The sequence below is a fragment of the Pectinophora gossypiella genome, chromosome 18 (assembly GCF_024362695.1).
Source record: "Pectinophora gossypiella chromosome 18, ilPecGoss1.1, whole genome shotgun sequence".
Taxonomy (NCBI): Eukaryota; Metazoa; Arthropoda; class Insecta; order Lepidoptera; family Gelechiidae; genus Pectinophora; species Pectinophora gossypiella.
This window is the reverse complement of record NC_065421.1, coordinates 792,160-814,479: the sequence shown is the minus strand read 5'-3', so window position 1 is coordinate 814,479 and position 22,320 is coordinate 792,160. Positions and strand designations below refer to the sequence as shown.

At 41.5% G+C, this 22,320-nt stretch overlaps 1 protein-coding gene across 6 annotated transcripts in view; it reads right to left on the bottom strand.

The window, feature by feature from the left end:
• LOC126375249 (AMP deaminase 2-like) overlaps window positions 1–22,320 on the bottom strand; it is a 56,120-nt gene that overhangs the window by 8,261 nt on the left and 25,539 nt on the right. For all 6 annotated transcript variants that reach the window (XM_050022162.1, XM_050022166.1, XM_050022167.1 and 3 more), the window contains 15 exons: window positions 21,294–21,435; window positions 11,491–11,662; window positions 10,196–10,379; window positions 9,591–9,810; window positions 8,161–8,286; window positions 7,601–7,694; window positions 6,803–6,907; window positions 6,038–6,169; window positions 4,916–5,079; window positions 4,218–4,341; window positions 3,326–3,492; window positions 2,794–2,914; window positions 2,161–2,334; window positions 1,510–1,620; window positions 910–1,047 (listed from right to left, as the gene is read on the bottom strand). In XM_050022162.1, the coding sequence (XP_049878119.1) occupies window positions 910–1,047; window positions 1,510–1,620; window positions 2,161–2,334; window positions 2,794–2,914; window positions 3,326–3,492; window positions 4,218–4,341; window positions 4,916–5,079; window positions 6,038–6,169; window positions 6,803–6,907; window positions 7,601–7,694; window positions 8,161–8,286; window positions 9,591–9,810; window positions 10,196–10,379; window positions 11,491–11,662; window positions 21,294–21,435 (2,174 nt within the window). The remainder of the gene's footprint in view (window positions 1–909; window positions 1,048–1,509; window positions 1,621–2,160; window positions 2,335–2,793; window positions 2,915–3,325; window positions 3,493–4,217; window positions 4,342–4,915; window positions 5,080–6,037; window positions 6,170–6,802; window positions 6,908–7,600; window positions 7,695–8,160; window positions 8,287–9,590; window positions 9,811–10,195; window positions 10,380–11,490; window positions 11,663–21,293; window positions 21,436–22,320) is intronic.

Genomic DNA, 22,320 nt, shown 5'->3' with positions numbered 1-22,320 from the left:
AAAAGAAAACTGGGAAGTAATAACCAAACAAAATACTTAGTAAATATAAGTACTTAATGGAAAATTTTCAGCAGATTTTATATCCTTATACATGTTATAATTGTTACACTGTCGCCCGTAGAACATGTTACAACAGCACACCATCCAAAAACAAAGACAAACAACACATTAACGCAATGTTTATGAATGCTTTATGGACTTCACAAGACTAGGGAATTGGGTAGTTTCCTAGCTCAAAGATAAATTATGAAATTCTGATTAAGTACTAAATAAACACAGATCTAAAGGTGACAAAAAACGTTTTCTTTTTTAATAAAACAAAAATTTATAATAATTACGACATTTTGTTACGTTTTTCTAAAACGTCACAAGTTGCTTTGTTACATAGTAAATACATGTTATGACGATTAGTAAAAAGTAACTGATTTGACTAGTTGGAAACTACCCTATTGATTGCAAATAGCTAACCATTCGTAGATACATGGTGATGTTAAAGCAAAACTAGTACCTTGCTAAAAAATTTGTCTGATTTCTATTTTACAGAAAGTCAGCATGACTTCTTTAAAACAAAAGAGCTATGTGATCTTAGACACCAGGATTGGTGGCGTCAGCATACTGATGGTACAGATCGTAAAAATCGCCAATGACTCACAAATTACAGATCGCATATGACGAGGACCCGGAGACGTCCTGGCTCCGTTGTAACCGGATCAGAATTTTTAGTCATTTCTGTTGGTCGTTTGTTCAACAAGTTTACAACCGTCACGAGATGATGATGATCAAAAGGACTACGGCCATATTTTTGTAACGACCTTTTCATGTTGTGTAAAATATGTTTGACACCTAAATGCGGAAGAAATTAACCTGAATCTGTGGAAGTGTTGTGTTGGTGGTGTTGTGTGAACATACCTTGAAGATATTAGTGAGTTCATCGAGCAGCGTCTCGTAGCGGAAGGAGATGCGGATGTCTGGGACGTTGGAGCGCGTGATGTCGTTGCCGGCGACGCCCTCCTTCATGTAGTTGGGGCCCAGCCAATACTGCTTCATCTGAAGAATTACCATTTTTAAGGTAAGTATCATCACATAAAAAATACAAAATATTACAACTCAGACAGAGCGAGGTGTAAAGACAAAACCAGGAAAGTGGTCCTCATCACTGCCGCACTGGCATCTGAAACTATGCCTCCACTTGAGTGACATCGGACATGTATACGAAGTGTTGGCTTTTCAGATTTACTTACTACCAAAGAATTGATGAAGACGGATTTACCGAATAAGTTAACGCCGTTCTATAAGAATATAGAAAACATGAAATTGTTCCGTGCGTTGCGATTCCGCTCAATTAAACTCCTGTCTGATGGATATCCAAGATGCAATGCAGCATATCCACAATCAGAAGAACATCTCACGCATATTGGCGAATAATTTCACCACAATGTGTGTGAACTTCAAAGTATTGTCCTCGACGCAATAAAGAAGGATCTTTCTCTAAATCCTCGGTTCACATACCTCGTGCGGGAATCCAGACATCAGCACAGAGTTCCTGGCCAGCTCGCACATGTCGCACGAGCTGAGCTTCCACACTTGCGCTGCAATGCTGTACTCCTCCATCAGCGGTTCCTACGACAGGGCCACAGTTATCTTCTATGTTTCGAAATACAATGTGGAGTCAGGAGTTTCACTCAGAGAAAATGTGGATTTTGTTAGATTTGAAAACACTGCCTATCACGGTGGTCTTACAGAAAGCTCGGTGAAGTGGGGTACTTAGTTCATCTTGTTATGAATGTACCTCAGACTACCCCAATTGGGATATAGTTGTGAGCTTATGTGTGGGAAATTTGTAGTGTGAGCCAGGTAGTATGGGAGGAACTCCTAACATCTGAACCAGATATTAACATCCTCCGTGGTTGTTGTTTGATATTGGGCTCACGATCCGGTGGTCCCGGGTTCGAATCCTGGTGGGTACAATTACAAAAATCAATTTCTAATCCCTACTTTGGTTACATTGCAGGCCAATCACACGATTGTCCAAAAATAAGATGATCCGTGCTTCAGAGTGGCCTTTGGCGGCTCAATAGTAACCGTGATTGATTGATGAGATCGATTAGTGATCTCACAATGAACTAGAGAGATGACGACTGAACTCACTAATCAACTAACCTTGGTGAAGTGGAACTGCAGCGGGTCGTCAGTACTGAGCGTGATGCTGAGTCCGCGGGCCAGGAACTCCGGCAGCGGGTTGCGGTGGTAGTTGAGGAACAACGAGTTGTTGCTCAGCGGAGACATGGCGATGGAGATCTGAGCCAGGTAGTACAGATACTGCAGGACTGGTACCTGGAGAGAGTTGGGATGTTACTATAAGTTGACTTTACTTTTCACAGTTTTTTGTAGATTCATCGTTAGATGACTTAAACATAGCTGGCGAGGAGGGTATTGTATTATACTATAAACCTCTGCTGACCCCTCCGGAGATTCAGGCGTGATGCTGTTATGTTTTCATTATTACTCGACCGACATAAATAATTCTTCTTCTTAGAGCATCCATACGTAACGACTACTAAGTGAGAAAAACCCTTACACCAGGGTTGATGAGGTTGGTAATTCACCTCACAACCCACACGATAGAAAAAGAAAATCCCTCAAGACGTCTTTCTTTTCTGGAAAAACACATTGGACCTCTTCACAATCAACCGACATTAATCACGTTAAAAAAAATGACAGTGTATTCTTTTTTAACAAAAAGAAAATGGCGGTTAATCTTTCTCCCTGTCCATTTCTCTTTCAGTTGTTTACCTTCCTCAGCAGCAGTCCGTGGGAGATGTTCTCAGCTAGCATGAAGCCGCAGACCAGGTGCTGCACGGGGCCTGCTTCGCCACAATGCGGGCGCAGCACAAACGTGTTTAGTCCTTGCTCCCTGCAACAACACAAAAGACATCAGGATATGTTCTTTGAGTCAGTCATTCTGGAGTAGCAAGTATGGAGCTTTCTTTTTTATTAAAAGATTTGAGTGCGTTTGACCACGATCCAGCCTGGACTATAACTGAACTAAACTTAATTTTTTTTAACCAGGTTTACCAAACTACTTATACCCAAATGTTTCAATGTGACTAGGTAACTGAACATTTTCGATGATTCCAAAAACATTGCTTATATCGTTTGCAGTAAAATATTTTTAATCAGTCCAGTAAACTCCAGTATCATCCGTAAAAAACTTGATGGAAGGCACAAAATGCAAGAAATTATGAAAGCAAAAATGATAGAAATAATAATGCAAGATAGAATAATAATGAAAGAAATGATAAAGGTAATGGAGATGTTGACTCACTTGCGGAACTGGTTGAGCACGGTCATGTTGGCGTACATGTAGTAGAGGTAGTAGGCGTAGGGGGGGTTCTCCTCGTCGTCCCACTCCTCGGGCGAGCGCACGTCTGGGTCTAGGATCGGGTTCTCTGGTTTCGACTCGTCGTCCACGCTGTCGAAACCTATCACGTGCTGCGAAGAGAGAATAGCTATGTTAAGCCTTTTTGTCGAGACTTTGTATACTTGTAGTATTTTAGACTTACCGCATATGGCATTTACTACTAGGCCAGAAAAATGGTACAAAATTTAAGACAACAGGGCCTGAGGGTGCCCAGTTGGGCGTGGCTCAGGGCGTCAACGTTACGTTACGCTTTGATCAAGGGCTACTGGTCCAAACGCCTCCACTACCCCGCAGTGGAGCAGCATGGTTAAGCACTCCTGTTGATTGAGGTGAGAGGTCTGTGCTGAGCAGTGGGAAGTATATTAGCTATTTATGTAAGTATCAAGTAATATTTAGAGTTTTTCCCCAAAAAATAGCACGATTTTAACTGTATAACATCCTCAAAGTTCACTATTTAAGTACATATTTAGCAAGTTCATTTCGTTAAAAATACATGCAGATCCACGAGAAAATCGGATAAGTCTTTCTCTCTTTTTCTCAGATCATTCCTTAAGCGTCGTCAGGCCTGCCAGGTCGTCTTCTCCGACTGTACGATTGCATTTTTGAGAGTTGTACATGACCAATAAGTTGTACATGACATAAGCCACTTCCATACGCACATTCTTTTGTACTTACGGTAAAACGGTAAAAAGTAATCCTTATGGTGAGAGTCAGTCTGTCAGGTCTAAGAGCGTCCCGCCTTCCCTTTTTCCCCCTGTTTCAATCTATTTGCCAATATCAAAGTTAATAAACTCACAGTAAGGAATTTGTGGAGATCCATGTTGGAGTCGGGATCGTTGGTGACCTCGAACAGCGGTAGGAACACGTTGCTCAGGAACTCCTGGAAGTTGTTCATCACCTTGTTGGACTTGAAGATGTCGCTGGAATACAAATATTATCATTGTTTATTGCAGCTGTTTCAACTGCTGAAGTAGTAAGCCCTGCAGAGGAGAGAGTGAGAGAGGAGAGAACAGGCTGCAATTAAAAAAATGTAGCTGAAAGCCCAAGTGCAGTTAGTACTAGATGCTACGAAAATTATATAATATCTAAGTGTCTAGTATCAATTCCACTTGGGAAGTGTACATACTTATTCGTCGGAACGTGGTAGCCCATTTGGAACGCTTGACTATTATTTTCTAACTATTAGGTTCTAATCCAAGCAGGAGCCTAAATTTTCGAGTTCATGTTTGGATCATTATCACGTGATCAGCGGTGAAGGAAAACATTGTGAGGAAACCCACATTCCCGAGAAATGAGTTTCGGAGATATGTGCGTCGCGGATTGGAAGGTCAGACAGGCAGTCGCTGCTGTAAAAAACCGTACCTGTCAAATCTTCAGTTTAAGTCAGCGGATCCTGTGCAAAGTGTATACTTATTCAGCTCTAGATTTTTTTTTAATTGCCGCAGTTTTTCTTGAACAGCGTTCGCTAGCCAGACTCAACGTCACAATACTTACTAAAGCCGAGGGATCTGTATGAGCCAGCGCACGTTGTCCGAATACACGTTGTACTGGATGGCCCACTTGGCCAAATTGGCCCACTCGCCCGGGCTCTTCCCGTAGATGGACAGCCGCAGCTCCGCGTTCTGGTACTTGCTCTCCTCCAGGTCTGACGCCACTTCCTGGAGAGTAAGCATAAGTCATAGGCTTGTACCGAAGAGCAAGGATCTTCAATTTCAATGAGTAGTATATGATAATTCTCAAATAAACATACATAAACAAGAAGAGTCTACGTCTGGTTGCTAGTCACTAGCTTCCTATTTTCGGACGAAGGAAGTACCGTAATCTACTTCTCTGCGTCATATAAGTTGGTCTCTCTTCTATCGTGTGGGTTGTGAGGTGAATTACCAACTTCAGTATCCCTGGTAAGGTTATTACTAAGGCCCCTGACATGGCTCATCCAACGATTACTCACTTACATCAGTAAGTAGTAACCGGGACCAACGGAATAGATAGAAAGGAAGATAAGCTGGTGGCTTTGTGAAGAAAAACAGACTTGAGCCATTTAAGAAAAGTTCCTAAGTTGATCCGACCAATCATGATCGGTTGTAGTTAAGATGTCGTGAGTGGTCTAGCTACCATTGCGATTGACTTTTAAAACACAGCACACAAATATATTCTTATGACCATTATTTTCAAGATTAAAACAGTCTACAATTTATCTTCGGAAATAAAATCATTTCGAGGCATTATCTCCCTTCCATATTTACACCAAAGGCTAGGCTGGAGAAAATTTACCTTGATCTTCTTCTTCTATCATGTGGGTTGTGAGGCGAATTACCAACCTCATCAACCCTGGTGTCAGGGTTACTATTGAGCCGCCAAAGGCCCCTGACATGACTCATTTATAACGACTACGTACTTACACAGTAAGTAGTAACCGGGACCAACGGCTTAACGTGCCTTCTGAAGCACGGATCGTCTTACTTTCGGACAATCAGGTGATCAGCCTGTAATGTCCTAACCAAACTAGGGACCACAAAGTAATTTTTGTGATATGTCCCCACTGGGAATCGAACCCAGGACCTCCGGATCGTGAGCCCAACGCTCAACCACTGGACCACGGAGGCCGTTACCTACCTTGATGATCCTCGCGAAGTACTTCCCGTTCATGTAGTTATCGGTTTTGAGGAACACCTCGCGCAGCCTGCTCTCGCCAATGGGGTTGTACTTCGCGTTGAACTTGTCGAACCGGTGGAACGTGTTGCGGTCCTGAGGACGTTATCAACTGTTATTCAACTGTAAGTACATTTGCTGACTCCTAGCTTTATCCGCAAGGGGACACCGCAATTTTATGTAACTCTCCATGGAGACAGGTTGTCTGCGACCTGGTGACCACCCCCCCTGTTAGAAAATGACCGTGTATGCATCACCCTTCTAAAACACACACAGACAGATTGGTAACATAGTTCTTTTATGTAGATTTATTGTCTTTACCCACTGCTGTCATTCCTCCCTTTTTCAATGTCTGAACACACTAGTCGACTCTAACGCCAACTTTGCTTATCTAAATGTATCATCAAATATTGTTATAATCTGCAGTGCTCTCAACGTACAATACTTATATGCAAATCAGCTTCATCAGCATATTTGTATCTTTATTTCAATGAACCAATCGCCGGTCCACGATCTACCTCCCCCTCACCCCTGACATAAAAGCTGGATCCGCTCCTGACAGAATGACTTCGAAATTATACAGTCGAAAACGGGACACGAATTCGTTATGTACACCACCAAACAGATTCCATTAATCTAAGTACCTATCTAAATCTGATCATAATATCAAACTGATCTTCGCTAGAAATAACTTTGAAATAAAAATGAATATGTTGTTCTTCCGCTTACCGCGTGTACGTCCAACATGTCGACAGTGAGATCGTAGGTGCTCAGGTTCATGGATTGGAATACTGCTTTCAAGGTCATCGGTGTGCCCTTGTGCAGAGTCACCACCTGGAATACACGTTACAGGTGAAGTCTGACTGGCAAAGTGAATAAGATGGGCAAAGGAATACCATTTGGAAGGCACGGCCACCTGTACCACTAAACCAAGCACTCTACGCTCGTATACTAAGATGTTGACTAGAGACTTCCTTCATTCGACTCAGCTCAGTAGTTTTGGTATTTTAAGATGACAGTTACGTCATCAATTTGAGGAGTTTACACCTGGAGTCGAGCATATCATACTACCAACATAATAATACGAGAGTAATGACGTCATGCCGGAATTCAACCTTACTAAACTCCAGGTAGGTAAGGTTGAGGGAGTGTCTAAGAATACCAATTTTTAGCTGAGTTTGAGGTGTTCCTTAAAGTCACCTCAACTGACGACGGAGTTGAAGAAGATTCGAGTTAACATCTGACAATACGGGTGTTAGTTTTTTTTTTGACGTGACTTATTGTAGATTTTCCGCAGGTGGCGTTAACTACTTGGCCGGACAAATGGGGAGCGCTGAGGACTCTCACCCGGACGGGTGTTAGTGTTCACGAGCACTAAGACTCGCTTTTCACAGGGGAAAGTGACAAGAATAACAAAATGACAAGCGAGTTTAGTTACAGGATTTTGTTTGCCGTCTGATTCCGCTTACCCCGCGCCGAGAACGCGGTCTTTGTGGGCATCAAGCTTAAGCATAAGCGAAGATTTACCTCATCGGCGTGATTCTTCAAAGTTTTCTTGATAAACCGCAGTAGGTGCTTCTGGTTCATGCATGACGCAGCGTGGATGTGAGTGTCCACTTTTCTGAAATTTTACAAAATTATTATCGAATCCTCTTGTCATCATCTTAATCACTTCGCATCGTTTTAATCATCATCATCAAGCCACGCTCTCGTCGGTGCAGCATTTTCCATGCTACTTTTTAGGGAAAAATAGGGCAGTGGTTTCCCTCTTGCCTTCCGCCCTGTAGTACTCTGTCTGACGCAAGTGGGATGGCGCCCAGACTGTAGTCTATTACGAAGCCATACTAGGACTCCTGTCCTCCGCCTCTGAATAGTACTGACACCGTATCGTTTTAATAAACATTCGAAATCATCTTTGGTATCAAAGCTTAATACTTATGCCTTTCATCTCTCCTCGTTACAAGCCCACATCATGCTGACCTTTTGCTCCTCAATTTCTCACTAACCGACGCTGCTTTCAGACTTCCAATCTTGTCCATTCTGGTCACACCACACATCCATCTTAACATTCTTAACTCAAGCCTCACCTAATATTGTAGAAGTCTCTATGAGGCACTGCTTTCTGCGAGGCCAGCTCTCTCAGCTCATTGAGCAGTACGTGCAGTTGGAACTTGGACGACAGGTAGCTCAGACGGCGGTAGCAGAATGACTTGCTGTTGACAATCAAATAGTGTAGCTTTAACCTAACATCAGCTGGGAAATAACTCTGCCAGGATCGGTAAGATTTGGTTGCCGATATGATAGGATGAGCAGAGGTGCACTCGTGGTTCCAAGTTTTTGGTACGCTTGTTTGAAGAGATCAGATCGGTCAACCGAACGGTCGCTTCCACACACTTTAGATTTCTTCAGGCTTTTATCATTTCGGGGATAAGGACCACCTTAACTTTGAACTTTGTTTGAACTCCGATAATGAACTCAAATATTGGAGTTCTTCACATCATTCTACCTTACGCAAGTTGTTCTCCGAACTAGGTTTTTTTCTGATTTTCAACTTGAAAAGGTTCGTCCATTAATCATGTGATGCTGAATAACAGACGGCCCCTGGCCTAAGTAAAAGAAATATATAAACGCAGCACGAGGCGAGCTAGTTACTTAGTGGTAAGTACCAAGAGCCAGAACCAACTATGGCAAGCGTATGCTGACGTATGAGGGAGGGAGGGTTCAAATGTATAATAACCTACCTTCAAACATTAAAAAAATGTAATTTCTTTAACGCTTTTAAAAGAAAATTAGCACGCCACATTTTGGAAAGGTAGTTTAAACCCGTTTGATATTTAATTTAATAGTAAGAAAGTGACAGTGAGTGAAATGGCATTTATTTTTGGTCTACTTATGATTTAATGTGAACGATGAAATTAATTTTAGTTTTATCTTAGTTTATCTTTTTTCTCATGTACTTAAGTGACTTTGTAATGTCTTTACAAGATCTCGACGCAAAGCGCCAAATACGGAAGACTCGGCCGAAACCCTCCTATAACTACACACAAAATTCGTTAGGCCAGCTTTATTGTGTGCCGTGTGACCGGACCTTCAAGTCGAAGTTCGGTTTCGCCAGCCACATCGGAGCCCACCACAACAACGACCCGGGATAGATATTTAGGAGTCGCCGTCGCCGGATACGGTTTGGACGACATGATAATAGGCTAGTTTCCAACTAGTCAAATCAGTTACTTTTTACTAAACGTCAAAACACGAAATTACTATGGAATTTGTATGAAAAAGCACTCTGTGACGTCATAGAAAAACGTGACAAAATGTCGAAATTATTATTACGTTTTTCTTGATTAAAATTCATAAATAAGTTTAATAGAAAAAAGAAAATGTTTTTCGTTAGTTTTAGATGTGTCTTTATTTAGTAATCAGAATTTCATAATTTATCTTGAACCTAGTACACGACCCAATGATGAATGTCTTAAGTGAGAATAAATAATCTTTAAACCTAAGTATAGATACTCACAGGGGTCCGTCAGCGATCATATTACACATGACGTTCATATCCTGGATGTACTGCGCAAGCGTGATGTACTCGTACGGAACCCGCTTCTCCTGGCCGTCGTCACCGCTGCAGTACAGGTTGAAGATGCCGCGGTCAGACTTGATGGTGTAGCCCTTAGCGGTGGGCAGGTGGCCCTCCCAGGGATCCTTGTCTTTCCGGAATGGAGGATGGACGATGTGATCTGGAGAGTAATGGGGTGAATAATTAACTCATTATTCTTCAGGATTTGAAAAAGAAACATTATTTATTTACATAGTTACAGTTTATTTGAGACAACAGATAATATTATAACGACACATTTAAATTATTTGTTGTCGCGTTGGTTCCTTACTGTTGCACCTATACCGGTTTAGACCACCGATAAGGTACATTCGTTCTATTATTATTTAAGTTTGTGGCATAAGCTTGAACTTGTTTAATTTACATACAATTAATGTTTAATTAACTGTGGAGATTTTTCGTTAGCACATAGTTAAGCAATCAGTTTTATACAGTAATGCTATTTGTCTGTAAATCTTCCTAAAATAAAATAAATAAAATAATAATAAAATAAAAACCCCCGTTACCAGCAATATGACTCCAAGGGTTCTTGGAGCTGGGCGTGTGCGCAGGCGCATTGACGTCCATGCTGCGTATGAACCGCGCGGTGGTGATGCAGAAGCTCTGCTCCGACATCTCCATGTACTTCTTGCGGATCTCCAGCGCCTGCACCAGGTAGGTGGAGGCTACTTGCAAGTCTTCTAGCGGGACCTGGTAAAAAGATTTGATGAGATGTCATAATTGATATTTACCTCACCCTCCCCTCGGTCTTACTTCAGTCTTCAATCGTATGGCGTCACACACACAGATACGCATGAACGATAACGTCAATGGCCCCGATTCCTGCAGACACCTCCTAATTTTACTTTAAGTTATACCTGTCATTTTCTTATACGCCGAAAAGAAAAAGGACGGATGATTGACAGCTCTTAATTTTAGGAAGAATGAGTAAATGAATGAATAACCCGGGCGAATCAAAAAGGTACCTCTGGTATGAAAACCGTTTGACGTGTGCTGTCAACTAAATTCAGTCGGGTCATTGGCCAATGTAAAATTTTTAGACGGTTGTTTTAGATTTGTGCTTAAAACTGACGTGTGTTCCATAAATTTTATGCTTGTCGATTACACGTCCCTTTCCTTTTCGGTGGATAAGAAAATGACAGATATAACTTAAAATAAAATTAGATGGTATTTACAGGAATTAGCACCAATGTGTAGTGTAAGTGTACAAAACGAGGTGTTTTGTATGCAGTGTCCGAGGTGTGACGCTGACGAAGACTAAGATAAACTATCATAAGATAGACGTCGACGGATTTTAATGAAACTAATTGACAAGTTTAATACTACTTAGTCAAATCGGTCACCTTTTACTAAACGTCAAAACACGAAATCAGGTAAGTACTATGCAACCTGTGACGTCATAGAAAATGAGACAAAATATTGCACTTAAATTATAATATTTTTTTTATTAAAATTTATTAATAAGTAAGTTAAAAAGAAAACGTTTTTTGTCACTTTTAGATCTCTATTCAGTAATCAGAATTTCATAATTTATCTTTGACTTAGGAAACTACCCAATTCTTTCGTGACACTGACTACATTTTGAACCTAGTCTACTTATCTTTTAGTCTTCGTTTTGTAATGACACTGCCAGTGTCCGGTGCTTGACCTCAGAGGCCACATTTTTCAAAATAATATTCGATCTTATCTTCTCGATCGACATCTGACAGCCGGCCTTTGGCGGCTCCATAATCACCCTAACACCAGGGTTACTGAGGTCATCCACCTCATACCCCACACGATAGAAGAAGACTATACTAACCCCAGAAGTATCCTCCCCGCTAATGGCCACCCTCTGAAAGTGCGGCAGTACAACGTCAGCTTCATCCTCGTCCGGCAGGCGCAGGCGCACCGCCTCCTCGAACACAGCTGCGCCCGCGCCGCCCGCCTCGCTGCCGCCGAATGAGCGCACTGATTGACCGCATTCTGCTGCCCTGGGAAGGAATAGAAACGAATGTTAGCAATTCTTCTTTGATGGAAAAGGAACAAAATAGTCTGCTCTTGGCCCCAGACTGGCCCGAAAGCATTAACGAGCCCTAAGATGGAGCGAGCTCGCCCAGAAGGTGCACACACCGGAAGGTGGTGGTGCTGGTGGTGTTCACTCAGGCCTTGAAAGGACCCGGGTATGCATATGGAAATACAGAAGACGGCAAAGAATTCCACTCCCTAGCAGTGCGCATAATTAATGACAAAAACGTGTCTTTATTTAAGTACATAACATAAATAGCCTATACACGTTCCACTGCAGGGCACAGGCCTCCCCTCAATCAACCGGAGGGAGTATGGAGCACACTCCACCACGCTGATCCACTGCGGGTTAGTGGAGATGTTTTTACGGCTAATAGCCGGGATCAACGGGTTAACGTGCCCTCCGAAGCGCGGAATCATCTTACTTTTTCGGACAATCAGGTGATTCAAGCCTGAAAAGTCCTTACCAAACAAAGGACAGTCTCACAAAGTGATTTCGACAATGTCCCCATCGGGAATCGAACCCGGACCTCCAGATCGTGTGCCTAACGCTCTAACCACTAGACCACGGAGGCTGAATTTCATAATTTATCTTGAACTTAATACACGACCCAAATGTAACTGACACTATCGGACGCGTGGTGTGACGTCAGCATTGTCAGCAGACACTCTCCTAAGATAAACCTGAAGTACCTACTATTCATCAGAATAGTCCAAATAAGCGAAATCCGACACTAAGCTCTATCCGCCTATCTTGCTTTTAATAATTCTCTTATCTCGGTGAACGGCCTCCGAGGTCCAGTAGTTGAGCGTTGCGCTCACGATCCGGAGGTCGTGGGTTCGAATCCCGATGGGGACATATCACAAAAATCACATTGTGATCCCTAGTTTGGTTAGGACATTACAGGCTGACCACCTGATTGTCCGAAAGTAAGACGATCCGTGCTTCGGAAGGCACGTTAAGCCGTTGGTCCCGGTTACTACTTACTGATGTACGGTCACGAGTAAAAATATGTATACACGTTGAAACTATGTCACATTAACTTTTTTGACAAATTAAACCGTAAGTCTCATTATGCTTCTATGCTGTTCTGGGAGCATATAAAAAACATAGAACACGTTCAGCTGCTTCTCTTCCCGGGCATGTCGTAAAAACCGACAGAGGGATTGTGTCCTCTAACATGATGGACTAATGTTATGGGCGATAGGCTGATCCCTTATCACCATAAGGTTCATCATATCCATCTTTGGACTTCGTATCAACAGTGGCTGCAAGTTGTCTTTGATTACTTGTGGCTCTGCCCACCCCATTAGGGATTACGGGCGTGAGTTTATGTATGTATGTAAGTCTCATTAAATGACAAATATGATAGTGCAACAGGGTTCTAAAGTGGATACATGATATTGCTCATGACTGTATGTATGTACGTAGTCATTACATGAGGCATGACAAGGGCATTTGGCGGCTCAATAGTAACCCTGACAACATGGTTGATGAGGTTGGTAGGTAATCCACCTCACAACCCACACGATAGAAGAAGATGACACACGTATTAAAAAGGCATTTTTATTGGGCATACTTATACTTATATATTTGTGTATTAATGTACCTATTTACCTCGTAGCTATTTACCTAAGTACATAAAATGAAAAAGTACTGTAACCATAGACCAACACGGACCTGTGCGGATGTAACTGAAGAATAGGCTAGTTATTTTTTCTTCTAGCTTCCGCGGCTAGCGATAATAGGCTTGTTTCCAACTAGCCAAATCAGTAACTTTTTACTGAACGTCAAGACACCAAAATCAATATGGAGTAGGTGTGTATGAAATAGAAAAACTACGTACACTGTGACGTCATAGAAATCGTGATAAAATGACGGACTTATATTAAGTTTTAAGTACTTGATTAAAATGTATAAATAAGTTAATTAGAAAAAAATAAATGTTTAAGTATCTTCAGGTTTAGATCTGTGTTTATTTAGCACTTAATCTCAAAATTTATCTTTGACCTAGGATACTATCCAATTCCCAATACGGTTCCCAACTTCGATAAGTAGGTAGGTACAGTCATGAGCAATATAATGTACCCACTTTAGGACTCTGTCGCACTAACTTATTTGACATTTAGTGAGACTTACAGTTCAATTTGTCAAAAAGTTAATGTGATGTGGTACCAAAGTGTCATACATATTAATGCTCGTGACCGTACTTGGTGCCTAACAACCGTGTTTCTGGTCAAGTCAATTTCGGAAATTCATTTATAAGTAATTTCAATCAATCCAATTAACAAAACTTTAAAAATAACGTTTTATTTTTTTAGTCACGCGATTTAAAAGTTAATAGCAATTGAAAAATAAATACAGTAATAAGCCACGTCTAATCGCATGGGAGCTGTCGGGTCAAATAGCTAGGTAACCTTTTCACGGGCAGAGACCATGGGTCATTGATGGTTCATAATAGATAGTATGACTTAGAAGCGGAACGTCATTAGACGTTCTGTCCTTGAAAGTGTTAACTATATTTTTTATATTTTTGGCTTGGTTACAAAGACCTTTAAGCCACGTCTTCATTTTGGTGCTTGTTCCAGCAGACACAGAAAAATATGCACTTATATTTTTTTTAAATGTCTTCTTAATGTAAAGATAGATTGGAAACACTTCACATTTTTAATAAATCTTTAAGGTGGCGAGGGATATTTGGTAATATTTCCAATATTTCACTTAATTCACTGGCTAGGATGAGTTTTCCCAACAAATTATTACTTGAAACGAATATAACTTTACCACACATTATGCCGCGACGACGTCCACCTCTGGCATTCAATTTTGCTTCCAAACATTCTTCGTTCACTATTCAAACTTCGCGCGTAAATTAATTTACTTTTTTAATTAAACGCGGGCGCGACGAATGCGCGTCACATTCAGCCAGTTAGCAAAGGCAAACATATTCAGCCAGACAGCCACTCGAAGTTGCAACCACAGTGCTAATGGCACGGACAAACCCCGTGCTAAGGGTTGACGCAAGGTTGATCCAATTACAACGGCAAACTTATATTTGCCGGCGTGTTTAGATACTTGTATCACGAATTTTCCATAAAATACTGTCCTTCGAAGACAACTTGCAGACACTTTTGTTTCGAAGTCCTAAGGTCCTCGTGAAACGCGTGGTCGTAATAACTACAATACAACAAAAACATTAAAAAACAAGTACAAAAGTGTCCAGAGACGGTCGGATCGGCTGCCTTATATAATAATAAATAATATTACTTAATAAAAACGTTTATTTCCTTTTTCCTTATTACTAAATAGCAATTTCTCCAGGCAACATTAGAGTGAAAGTTGCTAACTATTACCTAATCTGTAGCATGGAGATCAGCTCAAGAATCGCGCGTATTGACTCGTCAGAAGGAGTAACCGTCAGGGGGATGTGTTCGGTCACGAGTATTAATATGTATACGCTTTGAAACCATGTCACTTTTTCGATTCTGCTCCGCACCACCCAAATCCCCTGGTAGTTGCGGCTTCCGAATACATCCCGCTTAGGGACGGTACTGAAAAGTATCGGCGTCCGAAGGACGTAATATACGATCCCGACGACCCGATTACTCTAGCCATAGAGGCAGTCAATCAGCTCGCGACACCAAACACTTCAGGACCCCGATACCGACCCCGCCGGCGTGGTCGACGATTTCCCTCATTCAGCGCTTATCGCTATCGACCCACTAGAGTCGATTAATTCTTTCAAATATTTTTCCTCTCAGACGACGCCCTGAGCCGAGGTTCGCGCCCAACTGGGCACCCTCAGGCCTGTTGTCTTAAACGTTGTACCGGGTGAGAGCCTTCAGCGCTCCCCATTTGTCCGGCCAAGTAGTTAATGCCATCTGCGGCAAATCTACAATAAGTCACGTCAAAAAAAAACCATGTCACATTGACTTTTTTTAACAAATTAAATCGTTAGTCTCATTAAATGTCAAATATGACAGTGCGACGGGGTTCTAAAGTGCATGATATTGCTCATGACTGTTCATTCTAGCAAGAAAGTGCTGTCGATTTAATCCCCGGGAATAAGTTGAAAGCGATCCATACAATAGAGTAAAACATTAATTTCTCCCAAGTGCAAAACGTAAAGTTGTTAGAGTACGTCAGAAGCTGGTGGTTTATCGGTTATCCACGTGGACTTACTGTCATCGAGCTATTAATATCGTTGCGATATGTTTTATGTCTTGCGACAGGCTGTATTAGTCTTATAATTATGACAACACCTACTTATTACTTGTATCACTGGTGCTAATTCCTGGGGGGTTAAAATGGCCACATCGAAGCAATTATTATTCATCTAAGAAAGCAATATTGCAATTTGACATTGCGCATATAAAAGTAAGTGCGCAATGCAAACAAATGTCAAATTTCAATATTGCTTTCTTAGATGAATTACTGAATGAATGCTGCACCGACAAGAGCGTGGCTCTTAAATTGATGATGATGAGATGAATTACTTCGATGTGGCCATTTTAACCCCCCTGTACATACCATCTAATTTTATTTTTAATCTGTCGTTTATACATTGTTTGAGGTTTACGCGGTTATTATCATAATTGGGTATTCTTCTTCTATCGTGTGGGTTGTGACGTGAATTACCACCCTCATCCCTGGTATCAGGGTTACTATTGAGCCCCCAAAGGCCCCTGACATGACTCATATAACGACTACGTACTTACATCAGTAAGTAGTAACCAGGACCAACGGCTTAACGTGCCTTCCGAAGCATGGATCGTCTTACTTTCGGACAATCAGGTGATCAGTCTGTAACGTCCTAACTAAACTAGGGATCACGAAGTGTTTTTTGTGATATGTCCCCACCGGTAATCGAACCCAGGACCTCCGGGTCGTGAGCCCAACGCTCAACCACTGGACCTCGGAGGCCGTTGGGTATTTGACTGGGCCAAAGATAAATTATAAAATGCTAACGTAGAAATAGAAGCCAGTCTAAAATGATCAAAAATCAATCTCATTTTACTATTCGAATTATTTTCGAATTTTATTTATGAATTAAGTAACAATGAGTACATCATTTGACCACTTCCATTGATGACGTCATAGGACTTCCGTACGGAAGTCCACGACAACGTCAAAACGAAAGTTCCAAAGAGTATTCTTTGGAACTTTCGTTTTGACGTTGTCAAGTAGCCTATTAAAACACATAATACCGGGTTCTTACCGCGTTATTATCAGGGATATGACACTCCCGATATTTCAACACTGTTATAAGACCATGATTCTGAGTTGATATTAAGTGGAATTTTGCCGTCGCAAACGTATGGAACTGAAAATAATAAAAAGAAAACACTAGGGTGCTACCAGACCAATCGATCGATCATCGATCAACAGCATCGATCGATGGTAGAATAGAATAGTCGACGTCGATCGATAGTTTCTACCAGACCGACGGATCGATTATCGATCGACGGCATCGATCGATGGTAGAATGGAATAGTCGACGTCGATCGATAGTTTCTACCAGACCGACGGATCGATTATCGATCGACGGCATCGATCGATGGAGTTGAATGGTATCTGTCGATCAATTAAAGCTACCAGACTAGTCGATCAACTTCGATCGACGTTGATCGATGCCGTCGATCGATGATCGATCGATTGGTCTGGTAACACCCATCGATCGGTGTCATCGCCCGGCAATCGATCGATTGCTTAATCGAACAGTATCTGTCGATCAATTAAAGTTACCAGACCAGTCGATCAACTTTGATCGACGTTGATCGATGCCGTCGATCGATGATCGATCGATTGGTCTGGTAGCACCCTACATTTCCGTGAATTTTCCGACAGGAAATTCCACTTGATATCAACTCAGAATCATGTTCTGAATCATCGCTCAAAGTTTTCGTTATGATGTCACTAACATTGTGATACGGCTCACCTACCTATCATCTTGGTCTGACAGAAAGGTGAGGTTTGGATACTTAGTTCATCTTGCTATGGATGTACCTCTGACTACCCCATTGGGATAGCTTGCTTGTGTGCGTGAGCTTATACATATTATGTCTTGTAATCTATCGATTACCAATAAGTAAGTAGGTATGTCATCATCAGCCCATTGTCCCCACTGCTGGGGCACGGGCCTTCCCCATGGATGGATAGGGAAATCGGGCCTTAAACCATCACGCGGGCCCAGTGCGGATTGATGGTTATTAACGACTGCTAATGCAGCCGGGACCAACGGCTTAACGTGCCTTCCGAAGCACGGAGGAGCTCGAGATGAAAACTTTTTTTGTGGTCACCCATCCTACGACCGGCCTTTGCGAAAGTTGCTTAACTTCAACCATCGCAGACCGAGCGCGTTTACCGCTGCGCCAACGAGTTCCTCATACTTAGTCATAAATGGACAGACAGTAGTGCTAAATTCTGCAGACACCATCTAATTTTGTTTTAAGTTATACCTGTCATTTTTTTTATCCCCCTCAGTATTCGTTACAATGTCACTAACTACCTGTATAATGGTCGAACGAACTGTGTTAGAACTGAACTATGTAAAAACTATGATGTGTAAAAAATGTTAAAACTTGCATAGGGTTATTCTTTATACAGGGTGTTAGTGACATCGTAACGAAAACTTTGGGATGATTCATGCCATGATTCTGACTTGATATCAAGTGGAATTTTCCGTCGCAAAAGTATGGAACAGAAAATAATTAAAAAAACACAAAAAAAAATGAATTTTCCGACAATAAATTCCACTTGATATCAACTCAAAATCATGGTCGGAACCATCCCCCTCAGTTTTCGTTACGATGTCATTAACACTCATACCTACTTGTATGGCTACCCATATGGGGTGTAAGTGACATCGTAACGAATACTGAGAGGGATGATTCATCTGATTATTCTGAGTTAATATCAAGTGGAATTTTTGATCGCAAAACTATAGAATTGATAATAATTAAAAAAAACTAATAAAAATCATGAATTTTGCGACGGAAAATTCTACTTGATATTAACTCAGAATCATGGTCTGAACCATCCCCCTTAGTATTCGTTACGATGTCACTAACACCCTGTATACTTAATTCTATTTCTCTTCTTGGTTTCATCCACTGCGGTTTACTTAGCGGATTATTATGGGATTATTGGCTGGATCTTTTCCCTGTCTAATATTAAATATTCAACAGACGCGTCACCCGATATTTTTGAGGTTTCATTTAATCCGGCTTTAGGTGCACCATGACTCATGGTCATGACTCTTTCATGGAGGACAATGGCGCGGCGCCGATTCCTGCAGACCCCTCCCAATTTTATTTTAAGTTATTACCCATCATTTTCTTACCCGCCGGAAAGCCGCAATTAATGAAGAAAAATAATATTATTTCTATTATTAAAGCTTTTTCGATAAAATAAAATATTTTGAGAGGCTGTATAAAATAACATACACACATATATAAACTCACGCCTATTTCCCAACGGGATAAGCAGAGACTACGGAATTCCATTTGCTTCGATCCTGACACACTTCTCTTCCTTCCTCCACGTTCATCAATACACGCTTCATACACGCACGCTAGTTCAGAGTAGATCGTTCTAAACCTTTTTTAAGGAAATCTCCAATTTGGTCAATGTAAGTCCTTCTAGGTCTTCCTCTGCCAGCCCTACCAGCAACTTCAAAGTGAGAGGTATGAAATAAGCGTTAGTATTTTTTAAAATACTTATCCGAAAACTAACTTTATCAAAACAAATGATTCGTATAGCAAGACCGCGCTCACACGACACGAATGTGTTAATTTGTTTGTAGTGAAGTTCAAGGCCTATTCACAAATTGAATTAAATACAACCTCAACACGTAACGTGGTGATTGTTTCACTAAAGGTTTGTTCACAAAGTGCTCTCTTTTAATCATCATCTCCCTAGCATTATCCTGTTTTTTCACAGGGTCCGCTTACCTAACCTGAAGATTTGACAGGTCATAGGATTGATCATTTCATGATGCGTTCGACCATTTCATGAAATGGTCATATTTCATGAAATAACCAACTTAAGTTGACCATATCGTTGAATAGTCAACGTTTAATGATATTACAATCAACGTTTGGCCATATCATGAAATGGACGAACACATCATGAAATGATCAATTCTACGATCTGGCCACGACTTTACGTTTTTGGTAAGCAGGTAACTATATGTTGTCATGTTTTAGTTTTAATAAAGATTGATTATTTGTGCTCCACCGAGAGAAGTTCGGGTGAGTTTTTTTTTTTTGACGTGACTTATTGTAGATTTGCCGCAGATGGCATTAACTACTTGGCCGGGCAAATGGGGAGCGCTGAAGGCTCTCACCCGGTTGGGTGATTGAGTGAAATCAAGTAAGTACTTGACGAATATGAAGATGAGTGCTGAAGAATCGGTTGTTATAGTAAAGGGACTATTCCTTTTTTCCAAACTCGCATATTAGCTCGCACAGTGTAAACTAGTCGCTACCCCGCGTTATGCTGCTGTTGTTAAAAACTTGTGGTCACTATGCAGTGACACGGCAGGCAGTTCAAGGTCTCTCTCTGTTAGCTTTGCATGATTAAATAAGCGCGGTATATTTTAGGTATAACTACCTTCTTCTCCTCTTCCATCGTGTGAGTTGTGAGGTGGTTTACCAACCTTATCAACCCTGGTGTCAGGGTTACTATTGAGCCTTTTTTTTTTTTTTTTTTTTTTTTTGACTTATTGTAGATTTGCCGCAGATGGCATTAACTACTTGGCCGGACAAATGGGGAGCGCTGAAGGCTCTCACCCGGTCATTATTGAGCCACTATCTACTTAAAAGTACGTGCGGACGGCTGGCGCCGCCGCTGAGATTGCTGCGGATAGAAAACGGGACAAATATTCGGCTCTATATTTGAGACAACAGGGTGTCGGGGGTTGGAGGCTATAATAGCCTTCATTAGGGAACTGGAGCGTAGGTTAAGAGAGAGGGGGTCCGATATGCGTGCGGGCTCTTTCTTGATGCAAAGGTTGTCCATCGCCATACAACCTGGTAATGCGGCGAGTGTAATGGGGACCTTTGCGCCTGGAACAACTCGGGGGATTGTTTGACGATTAGACACGTAAATTATTTTCTTTAAAGTATTTAAATTATTATATGATGATTCCGTGCTTCGGAAGGCACGTTAAGCCTTTGGTCCCGGCTATTAGCCGTAAAAACACCTCCACCAACCCGCAGTGGAGCAGCGGATTTTATGTTATGTTGTTATATATATATAACTACAAATATAAATATAACAATACAAAAAAAAATATATATATATATATATATTTGTGAGATACTTATTAGTATCTAAGTAGGTAGTTGGGTAATACGAGTAGGACCATAGAGCATAGAAACGACTTCCTGATGCCGCTTCGCGCAGCGCAGTGCGAATTGTATTTTTTTCGCAATTTCAATGAAAAGTTGGTCTAAGCAATATTGCAATCTGACAGTTGCGCATATGAAAGTAAAAGTAAGTTGTCTTGAATTTTCTTCGCCTGCCACTTTTTAACAGTCTTGGCTACGCTATTGGGTTACGTTGCTCTGTAGCCAATAAAATGTTCAACTCACTTGACATTCAGCTGCCTCTGGATGAGGAGCTTCTTCTCGATCTGCTCGATGGGGAACTGCGGCACCTCGTAGGGCGCCGACAGCTCATTGGGGAGCTCCCGGGGCGCCTCCGCCCCCACCGTGTTCGTGGGGCTCTCGCTACCTGCGGGGAAAAAAGTTGACAATTTGACTCATAGGTGGCCACTGCAATTTTATATAATTCTGATACACGGGTGGGGGGTCGCTTCTGCCCATGTTTGAAACTAACCTAACCAAGTGTCGTTATTTGTGGAGATACAAACAGGCTATATTGGCCCGAAGGTAAAGTGAACAATAACTCCAATAGGAATACCTAACTTCACTTTAATAGGATTCTTTAATTAACAGCCATTGAACCACCTGCGACGTAGCTTTTACATTGCGACTTTTACTAATTGTGTGACTGCTGCCTTTCTACTCTAGAAAACAATTTGCATTAAAACCTGCATTAAGTACTTATATAGCAACTTTTTTGACGTGACTTATTGTAGGTTTTCCTCTGATGGCATTAACTACTTGGCCGGACAAATATAGGATGTACGTACATAGCCAAATGGGAGTAAAAATACGTGACGTGGAACCATAATCCACTTGATATTAACTGAGAATCATTGTCTGAATCACCCCCCTCAGTATTCGTTACGATGTCACTGTCACTGATTTTTATTATTTACCATTAGGTTATATGGTTCCTGTCAAATCTTCAGGTTAAGTAAGGGGACCCTGTAAAAAACGGGATAATGCTAGATGATCCGTGCTTCGGAAGGCACGTTAAGCCGTTGGTCCCGGTTACTACTTACTGATGTAAGTTAGTAGTCGTTACATGAGCCATGTCAGGGCCTATGGCGGCTCAGTAATAACCCTGACACCAGGGTTGATGAGGTTGGTAATCCACCTCACAACCCACACGATAGAAGAAGAGAAGATGCTTGGGGGATTATAATGAAGTAGTGCGATTGTTTACGAAACCGCGGGTCAGGGTTGATCGCTCCGTATTGAGTGAGAATGG